Source organism: Manis pentadactyla, chromosome 14 (genome assembly GCF_030020395.1).
Source record: "Manis pentadactyla isolate mManPen7 chromosome 14, mManPen7.hap1, whole genome shotgun sequence".
NCBI lineage: Eukaryota > Metazoa > Chordata > Mammalia > Pholidota > Manidae > Manis > Manis pentadactyla.
Window position 1 is genome coordinate 83,479,972 of NC_080032.1, and position 21,618 is coordinate 83,501,589.

The following is a 21,618-nucleotide window of genomic DNA, read 5'->3' on the forward strand; positions in this document are numbered from 1 at the left end:
ATTCACTAGTAATCCTAACAACATCAAAAATATTGAACTAAAAAAAAAGTTCAACTGTTCGTCTCAGAAAGTAGGAATACCTCTAAGCATATCTCTTGAGATGACTTATAATGAGGATGGCACTCATCAATTAAGAACAAGTGGTAACACATATGAAAATGAATAAAAGGAACCTCAATCAAAGCTTGTAGAGTTCAGCAGGAAGAAGGAAGATTTCCTCTTGGCCCAACAGCTAGCTGCCCTCACCTTCAGCCAATGGGAGGCCACCACCACTTCAAACTCATTTTCCTCCAATGAACATTTGTGCAAAACAACCTTTCCAAACTTCCTCCTTTCCTCTATAAAACAACAATCTCCTCCTTTGTTCTCTGGACTTGCTTCTAGATTGCCATAGTTTGCATGTCCCAAATTATAATTCCTCTGCTATTCCTGAATAAACTCATTTGCTGCTTGATAAAGTTCGTTGTTTAATTTTTAAGGTCAACACACAGGCATTCTATTATCCTGCCAGACTTCAACGAACTTTCCTCCATGGCTACAAGAATGTTTTCTTTTATCATCACTTCCCTCTAATACTGTAAACTCATGAAAAAAACAGGAAATAACTAAATATCATAAACAGGTAAAACCGAGACCAGACCACTTTCATAAAAACAGCAAAGGAAAAATGAACACCATAAAAATATTTCTCAACAATAATTCTTCTATATTGGCTTGGGAATAAAATAATCATGGGGGGAAGGACGGAAATCCTAGTACTCCCGTTTATGAGAAGCGATTTTACGCTCCTTCCCTGTTAACTTGTTTGTTCCTCACAGTATTCTCAGGAGTAGGTACTCGCATTACTGCCATCTACATGAGGAAACGGAGACCCTGAGAACTGAAGTAATTTGCCAAAGACCATCTACTTGCTAAGCAGTGGAGGCCCCGGGGTATGAGTGCATGCTCCTTACTGCTGTGTGCACTGTATAGCTCATTGGTTTTTGTAGAATTAAAATTGTAAGCTGTACTTAAAAACCTGTAACACGGTTCCTGACCACTGGTAAATGCACCCTCCCAGAGAGCCACAGGAGCACCTATGACGTTGCTATTGATGAAAATCACAATCGTGATGCTTGCTTCTGAATTATAAGAGAACATCCAACTCATTTGTATTTCCACAATTCTTTTTTCCTTCTGCTGGACAAACAGTCCCTCCAAACTCCTATTGAATTAAAAAAAAAAATTTTTTTTCATGCATGTATATTTTTAAAATTCTGTTATAGTCAATCTACAAAACATAGAACCAGATCAAAAGGTGTGGCAGACAATTTTCAGAGTAACAAATTGGAGGTTCCACCAAATTATCTGAAACCATGATCTACTGCCTGGCGTAGAATAATGTTCTCATGAAAGAATTATTTACCCCTGAGCATTTACAATGTTAAGATGAACTGCTACTGCTTTTATGACAATTACTCCACCACTTCTCATCAGGCTATTATGAGAAAAGAGAAAGAGGAAAAAAAAACATGAACCTGGATGACAATAGTATTAACTAAAAGAGCAAAGAAATCAGCGGCAATACCCCTTTGACACCCTAAGAGCCTAGCTGGGTTCTGCCAAAGAAGGGACAGATGCTTGGTGGCCCTGAAGTCCCCAGCCTCTTAATCACCCCAGGACAGAGGCTGAGTATTCCACAGGGCGACTGCAGAGCTGATGGAAGACATGCGGCCTGGGATATGCTTCTAAGAGTCTACTTAGCACTGCAGAACTGCATGCCAACCAGTGATGCCTACATTCCAAGAGTTTCCTCTCTCAACATATGTCCCTGGGCATCTACTTGGAAAGCGGATGCCTGCGCTTGATGATGGTGAGAAAGGAAAGAAGTTATCAGCCACTGGCTGAGGTTCACAGGGGATCGAAGATTGCCAAGCACTGGTCCCCAATCAAGCTTAAGCAGAACGAACCAGAAGCTGTCAGCAGTCAGGAGCTCTACCAACTGCTATCCATAAATTAAAATGAATTTGCCTCCTTTGCATGTGATTTATTTGGAAGAAGCTTTCAGGGCTAAACTCTGAATGAATGCAAGGAACACTTTACTGAAATGATCCGTTTTAGCACTGAGTTCAGCTCAAGACCCAAAGGCAGATTCAGTAAGCTTTCAGATGAACACATCAAGCTAATTCATGTTTTCCCACATAATCTGGTCTGGTTCAGAAGAATAAAATTACTCTCAACTACGGTTAGGAAGTAGTAAGAGAGAATAAAAAACTCTTCTCTAATTCTCCATCCACATATTATTCTTTTAAGTTCCATATTTGGGGAAAGCTACTTTAAAGGAATTCGGAAGCCCAGCTTGGGCAAATCAACCCTACCAAAGAATGTTAAAGGCACATTAATAAATCCCAACACACACAGCTCTTAATTAAGAATCCTGATAACAGAGTTTTTTCTTAAATAACTTTTCAATTTTATTTAAAATTTTTAAAAAATTAATAATCTCCCACCATTCCCATCATCCCTATAGCAAAACACCACCCTTTGTTCACCCTTCTCAGCACAGTGTTTCCTTCTCCACAGGAGGACAGCTGTCTGCAGCACCCACCCACCCCCGTCCCCCAGGGCCTTCATACTCACTGAGCAGGTTTGCAGCTCAGTATCACCCAAGGGGACTATGGGAGGGTCTGAGGAAAAGCTATGCTGACAAGCTATGAAAAGGCCAGGGAATGTTTGAGACAAAGGTCAGAAGACCGTATCATTTGGCTGTTGTATCTAAACGACAGGATCCTGTGTGTCAGCAGTCATAGGCCACTTAATAATAAATTATTTTAACAGTAATTATGCTGGTTGGTTTGGTCAGTGTCTTTATAAAATACAGCCTGAGATTTAACAATACTTTCGTGGCTCCACCACCATCCTGAGCCTACTTCCCCAAAATAAGTCACAGTTGCCGGGATGTAGCCATCTGAGAACTGCATCTAAGGACTGAAGTATTTATACTATTGAAGAAGAGAGATAATTGCATAGCAAAATGTGGCCCAGATTATCTTTGAACACAGCAAAAGAAGTGAATAAAAACGATCAGCTGCAATTAAAGAATTTGCAAAGTCTCTTTAAAATAAGATCTTAGTTTGTGTCTACATCCCATGAGGTGGTTTGTGCTCTTAACATGGATGCATCATGAGGCACACATCTGCATTAAGGAGGGGACTGATTATTATGACTCTTCAAATTTAGCCTTTAACTGATGCTTGTATTTTCAGTATAGACCTATTAGTTCACTATACTCCTCTTTCATTTAGTTATGTCGTTTTTGAAAGCAGCAGCTCAGATTGAAACTGACTCATATGACTTCAGTCAATGGAAAGGTGTGTAAAGTTGGGAGGGGGATATCACAAGAGAACCCAGTTATTCATCAGTAACACAAGTTTTCAACAGATTTTTTTCTCATTTTCAAATCTCACTTCACTAGCTCACCAAGTTTCTTACAAAGCTGATAGGCTATTAATAATGATCTGAGACACATGTCCCCTACTCATAGGATCAGATGTGTGAAGTAAAAGTTCAAAATCCCACCTCAGGAGTCTAATCTGCTCAGTATTCCATCAGTGAAGGTCAAAATATTATTTGCATCCTAAGTCCCTTGAATTTAATTACCTCACAATTTCACAAAAGTGCCAAACTGTTCTCTAGTCCTAAACCTGTCTTAGTTTCTTGATTTGCATGCCTATATGCAGATAGATGCAAGAAAAACATTTAAGACCCACTGAGGTGGAAAATCTAACCACCATCTTGCCCACAAAGGTAGAAAATTCACTCATTTTAAGTAAAAGCACCATGATTATCATCTTCCTGAGTTCCACCAGAGTAAGGCTTTGTTTACTTCACTGTCATATTCCTAACACCAAAAATGGTACCTGGCACACAGTAGGTGCTCAGTAAGTACTGCTGGATGAATGAATGGTCCATCACAGATCCTGCAGGGCAGCAGAAAAAAGAGGAAATGAGCAAGACTTTATTAAGCCAAAAACTGTCTTCAATGCATCCTGTGACCACTATCATTTAAATAGCAAACTAGTCAATTACATACATGAAAATGATTTTATATATGTAGTTACAAACATGAGTTATAGATAGGAAGATAAGATTTCATGTAGAAATCACTGAGCTTCCTAATGTGAAAGGGAAAGTACGTCCATGAAAATAGTGTGTGTTGGTGGGGGACGTTTACATACAAAACATTTCTCATTTTACATAGAGCAGTTCAGTAAAAGGTAGTAGCAACTGAAATTTCAGCTGATCCCAACCCTAAGCCCTAAGTTTTGGATTGTACTTTCTACTTTACCCATAAGCCAATCACTTAATCACACAGAAAAACAGGCAACTAAAGGAATGACTTGTAGCAGGATCTTTTTCCTGGATTTGGGTTCTTTCCCTGTACTCAAAAACATTTTAACTGAGTGTTTAGCCCAATTCTGTGTCAGCCTAATGCCATGCATATATTAGAAATATGTACTAGCAGTCTCTAAGTTCAACCAGAAAAAAACCCAAAAACCCACTCCTCATTGCCTGCGTGCATGCTGCAGATTCACCATTTGTGAATCGCCCTGGTCTTCAGAGACCCACACAGGAAGAACGGTGTTCCCAGCACCAAAGTTCTACAATCATGCTGCTGGCTGCGCCTGCCCAGGCTCCAGCTCCCATGTCCTACCGCTTTCAGTCCTGACAGCCAATCAGAGAGTAGGAGCTACGATTACTTTTCCCTTTTGGAGATGAGAAAACTGAGGCTCACTGGGATAAAATGACCTGTCCAAGATCAGTAAATAAAGGAGTCAGGATTTCAGTGCTGTTTGCCAAAAACAAGGCTTAAAAACTAGGATGTCGCCTCTTTTGAACTTATACTGGCTTTACCTAACCACCTTCTGACCAAAGTTCAATCATGGCTTTTTTTTTAATACTCAGATTTATACAAATAAATAACACCTTTCTTTCCCAAAGGGGGAAAACATATGACAACTTTACTGTCCAAGGAGGCAAAATGGTCCTTCTTGCCCACAGACATGCTAACTTAGAAAGCTCCTGGCCCAGCGCCAGCTGTGCTGCGTACAGCCCCCCAGGAATCATGTTTTCTAAAATAAATAGTCTGGTGCTCAGGATGAAAAAGAAAGGAAAGAAAGTAACCTACAAAAGTATATCTTCAAATTCAACATATTAGTACCAATATCCCACACTGGAGCAAATGAGAGGTACCTCATCTGTGAACCTACCACGAGTGAGCCATCTTTCTACCCATGAGAGGCCAACAGCGGGGCCGGCTCCACCGAGAATGATACAAGCGTCCTGCGTCCTCCCCAAAGCTCCGTTCTCACCCTGGACTGTGGACTTCGGAGCAAGGCAAACGGGCAAAGAGCAGGTTTGAGGGTCAAAGAGCTTGAGTTCCAATCCTGACTTGAGTACCACTTATCAACTATGTAAATGTGGACAAAGTTTTTTTCACTTCCAAGATCTTCCATCTCCTCCTGGCAATGGAAAGTATAATATCTGTCCTAAACGGATACTGGGATGGGGTAACAGGGGAAGCGCTAACCCACCCACCTCCTGGTACACCGCAGACAGATAACAGGTATGACATTTTCTTTCCCCACCTAAAGGGCCTTCTTCACTAGCGTACTGGAGTTGACTCACACTGGCTTGCAAGAGATGCCTATAAGATTTTCGGGAATTTTGCAAGCCAATTATTAAATACAGCCTTTATTGAAAATTAAATTATATAAACTTAAAATTAAAGAAGTCACATTAAACACAGGCAATACATACTCAAGAGCTCACCACTTCCTCATTAGTTTACTTCATTTACTATTTTCTATGCTCTTGAGGTTATTTACGCTTATTGTCTGTTAAGCATGGACCTACTATGGGGGCTCTGCTCTGGCTTATCCCGCCCAATCCACGCTCAGGGACGTCACACTGGTAGCTTGAAATCCTCAGTAGCAGCAGCAATGTACATGGAAACTGGCAAACACTCCATGCCAGGATTTCTTTTCTTTGCAGAGCCAGTTGGTAAACATTTGCCAGCTCTCCACTGGTATTCATATTTCATCTTATCCCTTTGTGCCCCAACATCTTTGATCTCTTTCATCTCCGCAAGTTACCTACACATATACACACATCATTAAAATGAAAACAAAAACTGAAACAAAACCTAACACCCCTCTAGGTAACATCTTTCCCCCTCTTTCCTTCATTATCATATTTACTGAAAATGTTCTATCTGTGCTTACTTAATTCCCACCCTTTCTTACCATCCACTCATTAATTTATTCATTTCACAAATATTCTAGCAACTGCCATTAGTCAGGCGCTAGGGCAGTAACCTGGGATGCAAACATGAGCAGAACCCGACATGGTCCCTGCTCTGTGGGATTCACAGTCACATTTTCCAGTCCCACCTTGAAATCCTCCAATGCTCTGCTAACTCCCGTTTTTTTCTCCCCCTTGGCCTTCCTTAAAAAAATGAACAATTCCCCAAAATACTCTGTCTTCTTTTCCTCCTTGGCCCTCTACAAAAAAATCTGGATTTCCTCACTGTTTTGACTGTGTATCTTCTTTCTTTCTTCCTGAGGAATTTCACGCATTACTATGATTTTATCCTCCCCCTAATTCTCAGAAAACCAATTTCTCCCCTCGCCCTTCCAGCTCAGTAACTGATGCCACCATCCACCCAACTATTCAAGCCAGAAACCTGCCAAGCCTCGTTTCCTGCCTTGCCCCACCCTCACCCCAAACATCAGCAAGTCCTGCTGGATCTGTATCCAGAGACCACAAGCCCCCCACATCTCTGCACCCCAGGCTCCATCACGTTCAGCCAAGTCTGTTCTATTTTTCTTTCTTTTTTCATTCTCTTGGTACAAAAGGTTCCTAATCCTTTTTTCCCAACTGTACTCTTTTCCCCTAACATCATGCACTACAACAAAGCCAGTGTGAATGTTTTTAAAAAGAAATATAATCATTTCTCTCCACACTTAAAAAAAAAACAAAAACAAACTCTCTGAAAGTCTTCCCTTTCTACTCAGAATAAAATCCAAACTCCCCCCGTGCGGACGCGGCCCTGCCCACCCCAGCCTTGCGCCTTCCATCCCCGGCTTGCTCACTGCCTAAGTCTGGACCCTCTGCCCAGAGCTTCACAGCACCAGCTGCTCCTCTCATTCACTAGCATTCAGGAGGCCCTCCCTGACCCATCAACCTGAAGGTGCGCAGGCCAAGCCCATCTGTCCCTTTCTGTCACATCATCCGCTCCCTGTTGGTTATTTAATGTCTGTGTTCCTCCACTGGCAGGGAAGCTACACAGGATAAAGGACTTTGTCATCACTGTTCCCCAGGACAAACCTGGTGTCTTGATCAGTGGCTGGCATGCGGTTCATATTCAACAGACACTTGTTGATGAACAAACACAGCAAGACCCAAAACACAGGCAAGGCGGGAATTATCAGAAACAAAGACACTGGAAAGAGTTTTCTGGGGCTGCACGGAGAGCAAGGACAGCAAGCAATCTGAATTGGCAAAGTGCTAATAATATGAGGCTCATTTCCATCTTTATTAAATTCTGGCTTGCCTATGGCTTGAGCTATTTTAGAGGCAACCTAATTTAGTGAGCACCTGTTCTGATAAATCTATGTTAATTTTCATTAGGTCAAAACAGTCAAAAAAGAAAGAAAATCCTACACGTTAAAGGAGATAAGCCTGCATCCTCAGGAGCGTTTCTGAGAGGCAGGGCCCCCTGGGCTTCCTCGTGTACTTGTGCTGTGATAAATTCCTATCACACACAAGGAGCAGAGGGAGAGACAGAGCAGGGGTGCGGGGCGCTCTCCCGGCCCCAGAAAGCCGGGGGCGCCCGATCTACGACAGCAAGGTTCCTGCATCAGCGAAGCACTAGAATGTTTGCCCTTCTTAACTGAGAAGTGAGCTTTCTCAGATCACGGCTCACGCCCTGCTCCAGGCCACAGCAGGCAGCCAGGCTTCTGCTCGCTTCTAGCTACTACTCCCTGCTTGCCTGCTCCAAATGCTGCGGAAGGGGGGAGAGGAGGAGGCAGGGAGGACGCGGGAGGCCACAAAGAACCAGCCGGGCTTCGCTTGGCCCGCCTCCCACACTGCAGCGGGTGACGCTGGGTGGTGGAAACGCGCACGGTCAGGAGCCCAGCCCAGCCCGGTACCTCATCATGGACCACACGGCCCGAGGAGACGCGGGGAATCCACTGCTCTTCGGCTCTGCTGGAGACGAGGAGGGGCAGCCCCCCCAGGCCCCTCGGTGGGCCCGCGGCTGCTTCCCGTCCTCCCGCAGAGGGGGCGCGGGCGGCAAGGAGGCCTGGGTGCCCCCGGGCTGCGGCGGGCTGCGCTGGCGGATCACCCCGTTGCTCCTGATTGTGCACAAGGAATTGAGGGGAAACTGAGTCAAACAGAATGACAAGGCGTGCCACCAGGAACAGCAGGCCCCTGGCCGACCCCCAAGCCCTGCTCCCCGGAAGCAGCCATTCGCAAGTCTTTTCATCGAAGCTCTTTTGTTTCTGGTATGGACCACAGTATTTTTAAAGTAACATAATTATGTATTTTTTAAATTTTAGAACTTATCACAATGACTTCCTACTATAGAAGACCAGGACTTAGTCACTCTTACCTGTTCACCAACACACACACCCCCTCTGTTCTTCATCCCTCAGCCTCCAAATGTATCTCTCTTATAATATTTACTTGAAGTAGTATTCAGGATTTACAAAACTTTTATATAATGCTGCTCATAATCATCAATGTAATCTGATTTACATTTTTCTTTCATAGCCACTGGATGGGCAAAAATGGAAAAGTCTGATACTACCAAGTGATGGCAGGAACGTGCAGTGAAGGGGATTCTCAGACACCGCTGCAGACATTCAAGAGCAAAGTCTCAGCATGTGACATAGTGAACATGCATCTGTGACCCCAGTGACCCCTTCTGAGGTTATGCCCCAGAGAAACCCATATGTATTTGCACAGGAAAATCCATCCTAGCATAGTTTATAACAGCAAAAAATGTGAAAAAAATCTAAATACCAAATTTAGAAAAATGGATAAATTAACGTGATCATTAAATGCTATACACAGTTAAAATGAATGAACTACAGCTACATGTATCAACAATATCTCAAAAGCCCAACATAAAATGAAAAGTAAAACAAGTAGTACCATTTATATGAAGTCTGAACATAGATAAAATAATACTATTTGATATTAACTGGTATATAAACATGAAGTGTTGGCATAAAAATAATCACAGAAATAAAAAGTGTCAAATTCAGGACCGTGGTTATTTCTGGAGTTTAGGGATGAAGATCACAGAATGTTATTCTCTGCATGTTGGAAATTATATCCTAAGAAAAAAAAAAAAATTTAACTTCCAGGAGCTGATCTTCCACTGAAAGTTAATTCATAAAGGTGACGTCAAAAAAGGAATCCCACATCATTCATGTGGCCCAATCTTAAAATTCAGGAGTAAACTGCTCTTCAATAAACTGGAATGAAGTACTTCCAACATTTGTTCCTGGTTCTTTCCTGCTGCCCAAATCATACAATGAACGACCTCAAGAACACCCTAGTGCCAAAATGTCTCTACCAAATTAGCAGATTAGGTGGTGGGGAGGCCCCTGAGAATTCGTGCAAAACTCTGTGTACATTACTCTGGGAAAACGGGACACAATTTCTAAGATTCTCCAACAGGTCATTACCCGCAGTACACTCAACCTCTGAGCTAGTCTCATGGTACAAGTGTGAGGCCAGGCCCTGAGCAGCAGAAATCCTGCGAAGTCCCAGGTCCCTGTCCTGTGCGCCTTGCATGGAAGCACGGGAGCTTCAGGGCTAACTCTGTTTCTGCAGTCACACACACAGGGGTCCAAACCCAGGTTCCACTTGGGGTTGGATGACTCAGTAGGTTACTTTGAGTGCCTCTCTTTTCTCCTCTGAAAAATGAAGGTGACCGTTGTTGTGAGCATTAAGTGTCTTCATTCATGTAAATGGCATCACAGCACAGTGTCTAGCACACGGCCAGAAATCAAGAGAGAGGAGATGTTATTGGCCAGGTCTCCCTGTTCCAAGCTCTCGGTTCCTTCTACCACTTTTCACAACTGTCAACAGCTATTCATGCAATTACTTATGTAATCTCTGTCTTTCCCAGTAATGTACATGCTCTTTGAGGGAAGGACTCTTATCTCTCATTCTTGGCCAGGCACAGAACGCGTACGTGTTAAATGGGTGGATAAAGGGATGATGGGAAGAATGAAATTCTCCACTTATACAGAGCTGCTGGCTGTGGGAACTTAAAAGTTACTAAACTTCTGGTGCTGTAGTATGACGAAGGTCAAGAAGGATCACTGAAGGAATAAAAGAGACAACTTTCCCTTTTGAAAAAATCCTGGCTCTATGGTGACGGGTCTGCACCCACCAGGGCGGGGGGTCTGCAGCCAGCTGTCACTTTCCGCTGACAGTGAATCAAAGCAGAAAGAAGTTGGGAGGCAGATAAAAAGGGGACGCAAGAGGGAAGTGGAAGCAAGAGGGGTAGATAAGCTGTTCTCTAAAAAGAAAGGCGAGCAATGCGATTACTCCCACTGAGGTTGAGGATGTAGAGGAAAAACGTTCTCCTATGAGCTGATAGGAGGTCCTTTGGCTCACAGCTTCTTGGCAGGAGCTTGGGTCAAAAGGATAACTGGGCGACTTCCTTTTACACCTGAGATTCACAGAGAACCAACACAGCACTAAAGCCTACTTAAATTACCCCCAAGTACATCCAGGCAGGAAGGGGATCGGGATTTAAGGACTCATCTCAGCTCGCTGCCACTCAATAGCACTGCTCCTCCCGTCATGTCAAGAAGTATAAAGAGGCAGGGAATGGGAGAAAAAGGCAGAATGTTCTTAAAGATAGAATTCTTCACTGGACAAGGCAAGAGAATGAATCAACCACCTTTTTCAAAAGTTCAGAAGTAAGGGCCTTATAATTACCGAAAAATGGGGTCTGCGTGTCAAATTGTCAGTAATTATGGATTTGATACATGAAAAAAATTATAATATGTGCTTGACCTTTCAATACACCTTCATCATTCCTATCATCAGTAATTCACAGGATAAAAGGAACGTGTCTAAATTTTTAAATGAAAACGGGCTACTCAATGAACTTATTATTTCATTTGAATATGACATGTGAATGTCCCTATAAGATCCAGACTGGCCCTTTATGGAATTCCAAAAAGTGACTCCAAAACTCTTAGGTAACAGCATCATCCCTAGAGGAAGTAAGCAGAGTGTGATTCAGCACCGCCTTCTGATGGATGACACCCATCCGAATACAGAGATTTACGGCAAGCTGTTAAAAAACTGTCACCAATCCTCTGGGTCGATCAAGATTTCTCAGTAGTATGTAACCAAAACAATCTAGCAGCATAAACTTGCAATTAGCATAGTTATTTCTCAATTCCAAATTCGGGACTCACAAAAACTTTATAGCCCTCACTGATCTTTTTAAAGGTGTGAAGAGTTTGAACATATACAAAATGCACTGATCTTCATGCAGTCAGCCTTATTATGGTCTAAGGTGAAGTTACATTTAACAAAATGTTCCACTTCTAATTTTTAATGAAAATTTGAGAACTATTACATAATTCACTCTGCCCATGTATGGCTTGATCTCGAAACTTTCAAACAACTTACGGTTTCTCTTGCTCGTGGGACAGGGAGAAGAGATCGTACACCAGGCACACTCCGAACACCGTGATACCCGTCTCTTTGACAAGCATTGCGCACGTCCCCAGGAACAAACTGAGCAGCAAGAAGAAGGGAGAAGCTGTGGGAGGGAAACACTCCCCAACACCGCACTGCTCCACACTCCTGAAAGACAAGGTCAGGCTTATTTCACTCCAAGAAGGAGAGTAGGTCACTAAGACATTCCACCTTGTAAAGATAAGCTCTGACATCAATTTCATTCTATTCTAAGAAGGTGAGCAAAGATTTCTTCGGGAATGATCACAGAATTATTTAAAACTGCAAAGATGGAGACAAGGAAATGCCCAACACTATTGAATTTGGCACTTAAATTCAGGTGTTACCATAGCATGTAACAAATGAACACTAAAAAGCCCTTTAAAATGCTACCACAGAGATATTATTAGTTACATGGGTGATGTTTAAGTGAATGCATTTTAAGTGACTAATGCAGGTAACTAAGCCGTATGCAATAACTCTGGGGAAAAGGCTCACATCACAGCTCTGCAGTTAACGTACAGCATCCAGGTGGCCAGGTTATTTTGCGCCCCCGTGTCTCAGTTCCCTCGTGTGTGAAATAGGATCACGGTGTTGTATGCAGCATTAAATAAATGACGTATTGCACATCAGTGTTTGCAATAGTTTCAGGGGAGGTATTTTATATGCTTCTCTACATAAACCAAAGAAGTCAGTGGATAGATACCAATATATAATCGTCATTTCCCTCTGTGATGAAAATACACGTTTTAGGCTTCTTGTTTTCTTCTGGCTAGTTTGTATTTTTAAATTTATTTTTCATGTGGATGCATTAGGCACATTTTTTTTCTTCAGTATAATTTCCAGCAGGGTTTTTAAAAAACCCTCCAGCGCTATAAAGTTTTCTCCCCACTCACGAAACACAATCAGCTCACACCAAAAAACATCACTGTTCGCTTCAGCAGGCCCCATACTCAACTGCTCCCGCGCCTCTGAAGCGAAGGCCTGTATTTCTGTGGTTGTGGCATCTTACTCTTACTGTTACATCTTGGAGCAACTGCCTAAACTTTTATGCCACATGTATAGTAGGTATGCATTTTTCTCTGAATCTGGTCTACAGCTTAAACTGCTAAAAATGAGAATGCATGCATAACAAAACCCTGTAATAAGATTGCTCAGGATCACAGATATGGATACGCTGCAGGCCTAATCATGTTCCTAAATATATCAACCACACAGAAAAGGCCCAAGAGACTAATTTACACTAAAAAGCAATTGTTACTCTTGGACTAACACTAAAGTAAACAGGAAATAACTAACTGTGGAGTTTGGGTTGATATTTTTTAGATTTTCACACCACTGGTTCATGACTAGCAATGGAAAGGAAAGTCACAAAGCCAGGACTTCGTGCTGTCTGGTACTTTACCAAGAAAAGGTTCTGCTCCTTAACCCAAAACTTCATGAGAATTAACTCATTTCATTCTTGGACATCTCAGGTGTAAACTGGCTTGCCACAGTTTCCCAGTCTCAGTACGGCTGGCATTTGGGGGCAGGTGACTCTTCACTGGAAGGGCTGTCCTGCACAGGGGGAGGGTCCTCGGCCTCTGCTCGCCAACTGCCAGCAGGGCCTTGCCGCTTGTGACAGTGAAAGGGTCTCCAGACACTGCCAGACACCCCAGGGCCAGGCAGCAAAACTGCCCCATACTGAGAACCGCTGGTTTAGGACGGGGTTCCTCGGGGTCACTGGGCCTTGTAACTTTACAGGTCAATGAACTAATCCACGTATCAAAGTTCACCAATCCTGAACTTCCTTTAGGCATCCCTTGACATAGGACAGCATGGTTCACTCGCCAGCCCCTTTCCTGGACCAGGCGCTGAGCCGTCTGGCCCCATCACATTCTCTTTCTGACCTGTCCCTTTTCCTATATGGATGTCACAAGTCAGGTGAGGATCTCATCGCTCTGGGGGGAATGGAGCCATAAAGGGAAATTATTTTACTGCTTTTCAGTCTCCCAAAGCAAGGAGCTTCTATATTTGATGAAAGGATGTGTAAACTGGAAAACCACACTTGAGAAATACTACTTCCAATCCAGCCTTGTTATTTTAAGCTCTAAGCTCCTTTAGTGAGGATGATAGAGGGAAAAAAACTGGGGACCAAAGCGACAAGGAGAAACTGAGCACAGCAGGCAAACAGCAGAGAGGCCCAGACCCGGTGTTTCTGGCTCAGAGTTAACAGTCTAAACTCCATTCTCAGTAAAGAACTACACGTAAGGGGCATCAAGATGCAAGAGCTTGTCTCATGAGCACTGGGAGAGGAGTCCCCTGAAAAGCTGGTGGCCTGGTCAGAACGAGGCCGGGGGAGGGAGCAGCCTGGCGTCCAGTAAGGAGAGACCTCCTGTCCCTGGTCTCCACGGAGCTCTGTGAGCGCTTCACCACCAAGAAGACCCCCTCCTCTCCCAGGAAGGTGTTCACACACACACACACACACACACAGTCTACACTCACACATACATACAGTACACAGTCTACCCACACACACAGAGCATACATACATAGTCTACACACACACATACACACACACACAGAGCATACAGTCTACACTCAAACATACAGAGCATACAGTCTACACACATACACAGAGCATACACAGTCTACACTCACACATACAGAGCATACACCATCTACACACACACACATACAGAGCATACAGTCTACACACACACATACAGAGCATACACAGTCTACACACACACATACAGAGCATACACAGTCTACACACACACACACACAGAGCATACACAGTCTACACACACACATACAGAGCATACACAGTCTACACACACACACAGAGCAGTTTACACACACACACACACACACACAGAGCATAGTCTACACACACACACAGAGCATACACAGTCTACACTCACACATACAGAGCAGTCTATACACATACACAGAGCATACACAGTCTACACTCACACATATATACAACAGTCTACACACATACATACAGAGCATACACAGTCTACACACACACATACAGAGCATACACAGTCTACATACACACAGAGCATACAGTCTACACACACACATACAGAGCATACACAGTCTACACACACACATACAAAGCACAGTCTACACACACAGAGCATACACAGTCTACACACACACACAGAGCATACACAGTCTACACTCACACATACATACAACAGTCTACACACACATACAGAACATACAGTCTACACACAGAGCAGTCTATACACACACACACAGAACATACACAGTCTACACACACACAGAGCATATACAGTCTACACACACACATACAGAACATACAGTCTACACACACACAGAGCATATCGTCTACACACACACACAGAGCATACAGTCTACACTCACACATACATACAACAGTCTACACACACACAGAACATGCAGTCTACACACACACAGAGCAGTCTACACTCACACATACATACAACACAGTCTACACACACACATACAGAACATACAGTCTACACACACAGAGCATACAGTCAATACACACACACAGAACATACACAGTCTACACACACACAGAGCATACACAGTCTATACACACACACAGAGCATACAGTCTACACACACACATACAGAGCATACACAGTCTACACACACACATACAGAGCATACACAGTCTACACACACACACAGTCTACACACATACACAGAGCAGTTTACACACACACACACACACACACACACACACACACACACACACACAAATCCCCGGGGAACAGCATGACTGGAATCGCAGAGGCCTTTCTTTGCCATACGTACCTGTTGTAGGAGAGAAAGGCCAACAGAAAGAGCAAGCACGCTAACACGTCAGCTCTTCCAACAATTCCAGCCACCTAGGAAGTTTGAAAAAATAAATACCTCAGAAAATTTCTTTCATAACACCATTACAGAAGTTCTTTTATTTTTAGATGAATGAAAGGTATAAAACACACTATTCTTCAAAGTCTGAGATATGACTGACCACCTCTGGCCACCATATATATTTAATGAGAAGTTAATAACAGGAGGGAAAGGAAGGGGCAAGATTTTCATGCTTCATTTTTAACCTTTCTTCCACAGACAGTCAATTCATCAACTCAAAGTTCATTCATTCATTGGTTTATTCACAAATAGTTTTTGAGCCATGACTGAGTGCCAGAAATAAGTTGAAGAATCAATTCTGGTGAGAATGGGAGTGAGCAGGAACTCATGACTGCTATAGGTGAATGTAGTGTGCGTGTGCGTGTGTGTGCCATCCTGGCACTAACCACAAGCCTCCTCCACTGAAGAGGACCTGGGCTCCGTGGACAGCGGCTGAGTGCAGGCTGAGGCTGAGGCTGAGAAGACAGGAGAGGCGCTGGCTCACCTTCTCATGTTAGTGAGTAAGAAAGCGCTCAGAAAATGACAGGCACATATCAAAAAGACACTGAGGCTGGTGACAAGGGGCTCCTGCTGAGCAAATATGAGACAATTTAAATGTCAAAGTGAATAAGGACAGTGATTAATTAAAAAACGTTGAAAAAATAAACATTAAGTGCATGCTGATGACATATATATACATGGATGGATGGGTGAGTACACATGATAGTACGTGCATGCATAGAGCAAGTGAATGGGAAAGAACAAAGCTCTTCCTTACATTAAAAAGCCAATTAATTAATCAATGTGGAGGAAGTGGTGCAGTTGGCATACAGCCCTTTCCTTCCAGAAGAATAAACTTAGGATGGAGCAAGAAACATCACAAAATATCAATGGATGCTAAATTTAGGGTGTGAAAGTTTGATGAGGTGGAGTATTTTCAGGGCTTCAAAACATTTCCTTCCCAATTACTTATTAGCTGAAAAAATAATAAGAATAATTACACTATGGAGAAAATGCATCACATTGTATTACACCTTGACTGGGCAATCAAACGTCACATCACCAATAAAGGGTAAGAGGATGGGACATGACATGCCTCTGTATGTGATACCCTGAGAAGGACACAATATTATTTGTGTAGTATTCCAGCCATGGATACACAGCCTAAATATAATCCTGAGGGAACACCAGACAAACCCAGCATGAGGAACATTCTATTAGAATATATAAATATGTTCTATATAAAGTATAAAATATAATAATTCTGTATTATTTATGACACTAAAGTTTTTTACTTTAACATATCCTAATTTATATTAGACTATGGTTTAGTAGTTATATTACAACTCATTATAATCTATAATATTGCATGTATTATTATATATTACAGGTATAGTATACTTATGTAATATACTATATATGCATATGTGTATATATTTTTTGTTATATTTTATGTTTTTACATTTTGCTATATTGTGTTTACATATATTTATATTATGCTTATATTTTATGAAATTTAGATGTATTATACATGTAAATCATGTGTTATAAATTATGTAATATAGATGTTTATATATTTATGTTACATAACAGCATGTTTATAACATTAGTGATGACATTATATTAATAACATTTTGTGTTATACACATCCTGATATAACTTTTAGATTATATTTAAAGCTATAAGTTATATTACAGAAAGACAATGGTAACTGTTCCAAATTTAAAGAGACTAAACAGAAACTATGACTAATGGTCTTGGTTTCAGGAAATATACAATTAAATTATTAAGATTTAAAGGGGCATGAATTATGCAACCTATTCTCAAATGCTTCAGAGAACAAGTAATGTTTTTATGTATTTAGAGAGAAAAAGCAGGAGAATGAAACAAATGTAGTAAAAAGTTAAAAGTTAGTGAATCTGGATAAAGGGTACATGGTTGCTTTATTTCTTAAATGTGAAGTTTTTTTTTTTTTAAACGTGTGAACTTCAAAAGGGACTAAAATGGAAGGGGGTGAGGGACAGACAGCTATTTATAAATCTTTGCATTACTTTAGTACTTAAAACGTGTGTGAATTTCTCTTAATTTTTTGAAATCCAAGAAACGCAACTATAAAGAAAAAAAGGTGGGGGTATGGATCAAAGAATGCTTCATAAAAGAGGTCACATATGAGCTGGATCTTAAAGAAGAGGGAGAGTTCACGAGGGAAGGGAACAGGGCTGACATTTCAGGCATAGAAAACAGCATCAGCAGATCACAGAGGACCTGCATGTGTGCACGGGGTGTCAGAGAATCATACAGTATATAAAGGAAAATGGTTTTCTGGGAAATATTCCTATAAATATCCTCTTGTAGTGAGCAAAATCTGCAGTCAGAAAGGAGACGTAATGATGCGTGCACTTGGCTGGAATATAACCCCTTCTCTTGCCCTCTGGGGCTCAATTTTGTTACTCGTGGTTTCTGAGATTCGGTTTTGTCTTCTGTGAGGTCTGACACCTGCTCCCTTGCACTGCTGTGACAATCAGTGAGGTGGCATCGGTCAAGTGCCCGCCCCACACTGGTTCCCACTTTCTTCCTTTTTCCTGCACATGAAGCGGGCGGCACTCTCAGCCCTGACACAGGTGTTCCCACGTGGCTTATAGAAACCATCTCTTTACTTTATAGTTTGCACAAACTTGATATTTAATTATAACTTATTTGATCATCTAACAGATCTATTAGTTAAAAATCTAAATAAAAATTCCACTATATACTCGGCTGTGGACTGATAGCAGGTCACGTATTGAGAAAAATTCTAGTTTAATCTACACCAAGAGAAACGTGGACACCGCCACAGATGTTCACGGGCAGTGAAGAACTGAAAGCCATGACCCAGTGTGGCTGGTCAGACCACACCGTTCCTTGGTCCCTTAACCCGTGAGGAACTTGAATGCCAAATCAGGAACACTGTTGACTCAGAGGAGATGGGTAGTGACGCTGTGCTGTCACCTTGGTGCCAAAGCCGCACTCAGACCCCAACAATTGCATACGGCTCACTTGGGAAGCCAGGTCTGCTCCGTCTATGCCACTGCCTCTGTGAGCACAGAGCTGTCTATGCCATCACCAGCAAGGCCTCCAGAAGGTTAAACAGAGTGCCCAGCTCGCTGGCTCCAAAGTCCTGGGACGAGGCCAGGTGTCTGGGCCCAGAGGGACATTCATCACAGCACAACTGATGTGGCCCACTTGGACAACAGCAAGATTTGCAAGTTGATTCGGGGCGTAGCAAGTTGGAATGAGGCGATCACAAGCTGTGCAGGCATAACCCATGTGTTACACACGCCTGAAGCTACTACTCCTCGATCTGCAGCCACGGGTGCTGCTGGGAACAGCTGCTCAGATACAAAGAAGGTGGTGTCCCCTGGAGCAGACGCTCAGAGCGAGTGCTGACGTGGTGCTAATATTGATAGACTCTGCTGCCAGCTGCAAACCACCAAGCATTCACTGAGCACCTACTCTACACCCCGTGGAGCTGGGGACTCCGGGGCAAGGGAAACAGGTGTCTTAAAAATAAGGTGCTTGTCATCAACTACTATGATGTCTAGGCTAGCCATTCACTGGGATTCAGTTAGTCAATATTCTCATGTTCAGAAATTACACGATTTATATTCCAGTCAACAAACACTTTCTAAGTGCCTCCTCTTTGCCGGGTATGGTGCCAGCAGGAGGGAACAGCCTGCCTCAAGGAACGTTAACAGCTGGTGGGGAACCAAAAGAAGGTGTTAATATGATGTAAGGAAAACTGCATATTTAAGAGGAGAAATCACTGCCATGAGAAAAGTGAAGGGATTAATATTTGAATGTATGCTCAGGGAAGGCTTCACAGAAAGACTAGCCTTATACATTGAAACTTAAAAGACAGGCCCAGGGGCCTTTAGGCAGCTCAGGACAGGAGAATGTGAGTCCTGGGCCAGACAGGGAACACGGAAGCATTCCAGGCGGAGGAAAGAGAGGCCTGGAAACGTAGGAGGAATGCTCTGGAAGGGAAAGCATGAAGTGGTAGGAGCACAGAGTAAGTAAAAAGGGGGCAGGAGTGGGCAATGGGAAGCAAAGATGGGATGTTTATTGGAGCTCCTTGGGCTTGATTCTATGGCAACGTAGGCTGACCCGCAGGGTGCTGTGAAGTACAAAGGGACCTGGTCAAAAACACACGCAGACAGATAGCACGTATCTCTGCCTAAGCTGCAGGTTTCCATCACGAAGAGGATAGTTGTAACCTGGGAAAGGTATCTTTTCACAAATATGTGACTCATAAGGTGTACATAAAGTATACTATATGTATGAAGTCATCAATTATTTTACGTGCAAGAGTGAGCTCCATTAGTGTCAGGCAGAGCCAGCACCACACGACACACAGCACCAGCTGACAGCCGGGCGGACTGACCGGGTCGCAACCAATTCTCTCCGATGTACTCACGTCCCAGGTCCGGAAACGCTAACCTCAACCCTTCAGCTCCACGTGTCACTATTTCCTGCTCTTGGTTTTGACTTGACATAAGGACATTCCTTCCAACCGGTCATGTCTCTATGATAATTAAGTTTGATTTCTCACAGAATTTACAATGATTTCCCCATTTTCTCCAAGTTCTCTACTGATTTTTCTCATGACTCAGGATTCAGAAAAACATACCCAAGAAATGTACTGTCAGGAAACCCTTCCAAGAACCATGAGGCCTTCCACGAAGAGAGGCCCAGGTCTACCTTATTCACTGCTGCGCCCTTACACCGAGTGGTACACTCATAGTCACTCAAATATTTGTTGAAAGATTGAGTACATAAAGGAATTTCTTCCTGTCTGCTTAAACACGAAAGAATTTTCCATCCACTGGGAGTGTTGTTTTATAACAACGTATTGCTTTGTTGTGTATGTATTTATGTTCTTTGGCTTTCTAGGAGCTCGTGAACAAACTGTGGAACCCTGCCGTCCACCCACGCATCCCTTGGCAATGAGCAGAGCGCCACGGTGTGCTCCTCACAGAAACACGTACAGGACAGAGAACGACATGAAACCCTACTTTGGGCTTATGATGCCTTAATTAAAGGAGGCTTTGCTGACAGCAAAATATCTTGGGTAAGGTGCCTCAGAGGGTTTTTTTTAATGAGAGAAGGGGAACTGACAGAGGAGAAGGGAGAGGAGAACCAATTTCGCCCCCTGACCCCAGGCGTGTTGGCGGGCAGATAACTGTAGGCAAGCGTCCAGATGCAAGTGGAGATCTTGGCAGGGATTTCCTTCAAGCTGTGGTGCCCGTGTACTCCTTGCAAAGTCTTCATCTACCCCACGCAACACGCAGGACATAAGCCAACTGTGGCCACTGAGATGTGTGACAAGGTGACTTAACACCGCCATCTCAGTGCAAGACTGTTTCACTAAGTCAATAAATTAAGGCCAATATTTTAAGGAAGACCAGGGCACTAAACTATCTATACTTCCCAAATAAATGTCTGATCACCCACCAAACAGTGACACTTCATTCTAAACAATTTGGGAAACTATTTTGAAAGTTTCCCAAGTCTGCTTTCTAGCTTGAAGAATTTCAGTCTAACTTTTTAGTCTCCCCCCAGCCCTTACTGTTCTGCATCTTAAGTATTAGAAATATAAAGCAGCGTGAGAAAAAGTGAAATATCAATGTAGAGCAGGAACAACGACTCAGCATGGTTAGTATCTCAAAATGCTCCTTGCTGTTTGAAACACATTACAACTTAAATTTTCGGCAAATAAAGAACTGTGGCCATTTATTACTACCTGCAATACTAACAGGAGTTATTTGGAAGACAGTTAATTCCTGGAGGTGCAATAAAGGCCATGTGAACATTCAGAAAGAAAAGTTGTCAAGCAGAATGATTTATATACAAAGACAAACACTTCAGTAGAGCTTTGAATTCACATGGGGTTGAAAAGAGGGAAACATGATCAGTCTTTTTTTTTTTATAGGTTCATTATTTCAT

General features: G+C 42.7%; 1 protein-coding gene across 5 annotated transcripts in view; it reads right to left on the reverse strand.

Moving 5' to 3' along the window:
* Positions 1–21,618, reverse strand: part of TMTC1 (transmembrane O-mannosyltransferase targeting cadherins 1) — a 224,026-nt gene that overhangs the window by 186,121 nt on the left and 16,287 nt on the right. For 4 of the 5 annotated variants that reach the window (XM_036889221.2, XM_036889217.2, XM_036889218.2 and 1 more), the window contains exons 3-5: positions 15,556–15,629; positions 11,710–11,886; positions 8,193–8,396 (exon numbers count right to left, since the gene is read on the reverse strand). In XM_036889221.2, the coding sequence (XP_036745116.2) occupies positions 8,193–8,396; positions 11,710–11,886; positions 15,556–15,629 (455 nt within the window). The remainder of the gene's footprint in view (positions 1–8,192; positions 8,397–11,709; positions 11,887–15,555; positions 15,630–21,618) is intronic. The other variant, XM_036889219.2, reaches the window with a different exon arrangement.